The sequence below is a fragment of the Nansenia antarctica genome, assembly GCF_963989245.1.
Source record: "Nansenia antarctica genome assembly, chromosome: 11".
Taxonomy (NCBI): Eukaryota; Metazoa; Chordata; class Actinopteri; order Argentiniformes; family Microstomatidae; genus Nansenia; species Nansenia antarctica.
Genome location: NC_137681.1, coordinates 16,831,263 through 16,836,307, shown reverse-complemented (window position 1 = coordinate 16,836,307; position 5,045 = coordinate 16,831,263). Strand labels below are relative to the sequence as shown.

General features: G+C 46.5%; 1 protein-coding gene across 1 annotated transcript; it reads left to right on the top strand.

The window, feature by feature from the left end:
- Positions 1–677: 677 nt before the first annotated feature.
- LOC308167876 (inverted formin-2-like) lies at positions 678–4,195 on the top strand (the record flags this gene model as incomplete). The annotated part of the gene is made up of 2 exons (XM_080542353.1): positions 678–2,870; positions 4,148–4,195. Exons 1-2 carry the CDS (start codon positions 726–728, stop codon positions 4,193–4,195), a joined length of 2,193 nt encoding a protein of 730 aa, XP_080398479.1. The 5' UTR covers positions 678–725.
- Between the last annotated feature and the right edge of the window lie 850 nt (positions 4,196–5,045).

The following is a 5,045-nucleotide window of genomic DNA, read 5'->3' as shown; positions in this document are numbered from 1 at the left end:
ATTGCACTTTATTTCTCTTTATCTCTTTGATTACTTACCTGTACTGTCTTCATTACCTATCACCACTGTTATTATTATTATTATTATTATTATTTATTGTTGTTTATTTATATCCTTCGTCCTGGGATGCACCACTTGGGATTTTGTGGGGGGGGGGGGGGGGGGGGGTTGGGACATGTTTGTGTTTTGTGTAAAAACAAACCAAAACTGAAAAGTATTATTTTTGTATATCTGTAACATCTCAATAAAAAGAAAGTAAAAAAAATATTTAAAAAAATAAAATAGAAACCATTAGACAAGGCGTTTTCAAGGCAAGCTCTTCTGTGTCAGGCAATTTAGAATGTTGAAGTTTTTCCAATTGTCCCATTGTGATGCAATAAGAAACTATTACAACATTTGCAACATTTGACAGTGCTACAAAAACACTGTGTGCATTGGCCATTGAGATAATATAGAGATATTGAGATATTGAAAGTACTGGGATTCATCTTAATTATGTATTTTCCAGTTTTGGATATACTGCCAATGCTGAGGTAGGTGTGGGATGCATTAAATGCTAATCAAATGTTGGTGGAACAACAGTCACAGTCACTTTCTGTAAGATTTCCCAAACATCAATACCTATGTTGTGTGTGCGTGTGCGTGCATATGTGCATGTGTGTTTATGTAACAGGGAGACTGAGGACCTGGACCTGAACATCCAGTGTGAGGCCTTTGAGGATTCCATGGCCGAGGATGCGGAGGAGATGGAGAGGGTGTACGGAGGCATCGACATGAGCAGTCACCAGGAGGTCTTCACCTCCCTCCTCACCAAAGTGAGCAGCTCCCCAGCCTCTGTCCAGCTGCTGTCCATCCTGCAGGCTCTGCTGCTGGTGGCTCCAGGACGGGGAGACGTGTGGCTGACCCTGGAGGCCCTGGCTGTCCGTGCCACTCTGCTGGCCCACGACTCACAAATGGACTCCGCTGAACGTTTGATGGAGCGCCTGCTCTCTTCCAAGAGACAACAGATCTCAGCCAGTCCCAAGACCAAGACCACCAACAGGGCAATCCAGACAGACTTGCTCGGCAGCACAACCAACCAATCAGACATGGCTTCCGTAACTCCCCCTCCTCCCCCTCCTCCCCCTCCACTTCCTGCTGCTACCCCAAACCCTCCTCCTCCCCCACCCCCACCCCTGCCAGGCACCACTTATGGTGCACCCCCACCACCTCCTCCTTTACCTGGGATGCCACCTCCTCCTCCACCACCTCTACCAGGGATGGGGCAGGGAGGTCCACCTCCTCCCCCTCCCCTGCCTGGTATGGGCCCCCCACCTCCCCCTCCCCTGCCTGGTATGGGCCCCCCACCTCCCCCTCCCCTGCCTGGTATGGGCCCCCCTCCCCCACCACCCCCTCCCCCAGGTATTGGAGGAGGTATTATTGTGCCCCAGAACGCTCCTCTCCCCAAGGCCAGCCGCTGTCCCACACTGCGCATGAAGAAGCTCAACTGGCAGAAGCTGCCCTCCAGAGTGGTGTCTGAAAGCCAATCCATGTGGTCGTCAGTGCAGTCTGATTCCCTGGAACCTGACTACTCCAGCATTGAGGAGCTCTTCTGTCTGCCAGTGACTGACTCAAAGGCCAAAAGTACCAACACTACGGTCAAACGAGAGCCCAAAGAGATATCCTTCATTGATGCCAAGAAAAATCTAGATTTGAACATATTCTTGAAGCAGTTCAGATGCTCACATAAAGACTTTGTAGCTATGATCCAAAATGGGGACCGTTCCAAGTTTGACGTCGAGGTGCTGAAACAGATGCAGACGTTACTGCCGGAGAAACATGAGATTGAGAACCTCAAGTCATACCAAGGGGAGATAGAGAAGCTGGCCGGTGTGGATCGGTTCTACCTCGAGCTCCTATCAGTTTCATGCTACACCATGAGGATCGAGTGCATGCTTCTCTGTGAGGAGACCCCTTCTGTGTTAAAGATGCTGCAACCCAAAGCTGAGCTGCTGGACGCAGCCTGTGAGAGTTTGAAGGAGAGCACCCGCCTTCCAAGTTTCTGCAAGCTCATACTTGACATTGGAAACTTCCTCAACTATGGGAGTCACATAGGCAATGCAGATGGCTTCAAGATCAGCACCTTGCTGAAGCTCACAGATACCAAAGCCAACAAGTCCCGTATCACATTGCTCCATCACATCCTGGAGGAGGCGGAGAAAACCCATGCTGACTTGCTGAACCTTCCGGATGATCTAGAGATCTGTGAAAAGGCTGCTAGAATAAATGTGGATTCTATTCAGGCAGAGTCGAGCTCACTGGTCAAACGGTTGAAGGGTTCTGAGAAAAAAGTGTCCTCTTCTTCTCAGGAGGATATCAAGCAGCAGTATCTCACTGCTATGAAGGGGAACCTGGAGGCCTGTGAGAAGCTGCAGGAGCTCTTTGCCTCCATCAAAAAGAAGAAGGAAGAGCTAGCAGAGTATCTGTGTGAGGACACGTCCCGCCTCTCACTAGAGGAGCTGTTCAACACCATCAAGACCTTCAGAGGACTCTTCCTTAAAGCAATCAAGGAAAACCAGACCTGGAGAGAGCAGGCCATCAAGGCAGAGAAGAGGAAGAAACAGCAAGAGGAGGATGACGCCAAGAGACCGAGGGGGGAGAACGGAAAAATAATTCGTAAAGCCCCCCCAGTCCAGGAGGAGGGCTGCATCATGTTGGACCACCTGTTGGCTATGATGAAGGGCAATGCACTAAGGAAGACCACCAGGGCCCAGGCAGACAGGGGCAGCCTGCCCTCTAATGACAAGAAAAGGGATAGCACCCAGCCTGAACATGCCAAGCTTGAGCGATCATCAGCCGTAGATACCCAATATGGCATAGAAGTGGACAAGGTGGCATCAACCATTCAGCAAGGATCGCAGGACAGACTGCCACACACAGGGGAGTCCACATCAGGCCTTCCAACAGGACTCAAACTGGATTAATCAGAGACCATCGCCCCCCTCAATCCTGGATTGGATCCCCTGCTCAAGGAGGGATCTTCAGAGAGAGATGAGGGCATCAGTGGCGGCTCCTGCCAAATCTCTCAGGGGGGGCAATTGTTGCGTTGATGGTTAAGGTGACACGTTCAAGGGTAAATTCACCTAAATCAGCGGGCTTAAATAAATTGACTCTCACAGCCAAAAAATAAATAATAAAAATAAAAAAAAGCTCTTTGGTCTTGCCCATTGTGGAGAGGTTGGGGTCTGATTGATTGAGTGTGTGGAGTGTGTCTTTTATAAAGGTAACGAGTTCAAACTGGTGCAGTTAATACAGGTAATGAGTGGAGAATAGGAGGGCTTCTTAAAGAAAAACTAACAGGTCTGTGAGAGCTGGAATTATTACTGGTTGGTAGGTGATCAAATACTTATTTCATACAATAAAATGCAAATTAATTATTTAAAAGTCATACAATGTGATTTTCTGGATTTTTGTTTTAGATTCCGTCTCTCACAGTTGAAGTGTACCTATGATAAAAATTACAGACCTCTACATTCTTTCTAAGTGGGAAAACCTGCAAAATCAGCAGTGTATCAAATACTTGTTCTCCCCACTGTAGTTACCGAAATAAAACACAGATCAAAAGATTTAATGTACGATTCAAGTAGCCGATGTCCTTGACAACTGGTAAATGTGGTGGAGCAGGATTTAGCTTCTCTGAGGAGTTAAGTAGAGAGAGCAGCCTGTGGCTGTGGAAAGGATTGGGCTTAAATTGAGGATACACTAAAACGTGAAACTGACAAGCGCCAAAAAAGCTCCCCTGCCAGTTCCTGCCAACAGAGACTTGTTGAGACCAGCGTGCAGGGGGTTGGCACGGGTTCACACCGAGGCTGGTTGAGGCAGAAATCGAAGGACGTCGTGTGTTTTTATATTCCTCATTCGATTCCATGCATTACAATAAGCCTGTCCACCGATTTTCTACCTCCATGGTTGGAACCACGAGACTAGACACTACATGGTCATGGATGTGCCTAGGGACACAGCAAGCATGACCAGGGAAAGTTGTCTCCACAGGACCTGAAGCACAAAGCACCAATTCAGTTCAAGAAAAGAGAAAGAGTAGAGAAATGTATGCTTGTTACACAGAAAGTGTTAAAAAATAAAACTGACGTCATAATCTGCCCTCTAGGGCCAGCATCAGGTGCAGATCAAGCGTCAAGGGGGTTACTATCGTTGAACAGAGAATAGTGGCTTTAAGATGGCACAGACAAGGCTCGTCTGAAAGTAAAACATCAAAATATCGAGGGCATTAGTTATAAGTTACCCCTAATGGGCCAGCATCAGGTGCAAATGAAAAGTAACATTATTTTAAAAAAAATATTGACATACGGTCACTGAGTACTGCAGAGTACTATTTTTGTTGCTTTAATAAAGGCTGGCAGTCTTTAATTTAACTGTTGTTGGTGTGGACTATATACTGGGGAGGTATTTGAATGAATGAATGAATGAATGGTCTTTATTGTCATTGCTACAGTACAGGTACCAAACAACGAAATTTAGGAGGGGTGGCTCCCCTGGTGTTAGGAAGAAAAAAAAAAAATATATATATATAATATTCAGGGGTCAAAAAATGTATACAAATATCGGATCGGTATCGGTATCGCCGATACCCGAAGCCCAGGTATCGGTATCGGTATCGGTAGTGAAAAAGTGGGATCGGGACATCCCTAGCTAAAATGTTGTCAGCGTTCATGGACCAAATTGGATGTGTCGATCCATGGCGCTTCCAATTTCCTCACGATAAAAAATTCTCGTTTTTTTCACACGTCCACCATTCGTATAGCAGAATTGATTACTTCTTTATAGACAGAACACTACTTCCCTTTGTCAAAAACGTAGAATATTCAACCATAATTGAATCTGACCATGCCCCAGTACTATTGGATCTGTCCTTCCCACTTAACTACTCTGACCGCGCTCCATGGAGACTTGATACCACACTACTAACAGATAAAGAATTCTGCCAAATGATTTCAACTGCCATAGACAATTTCTTGGAAACCAATAGGGACGACACTGTTTCTCCC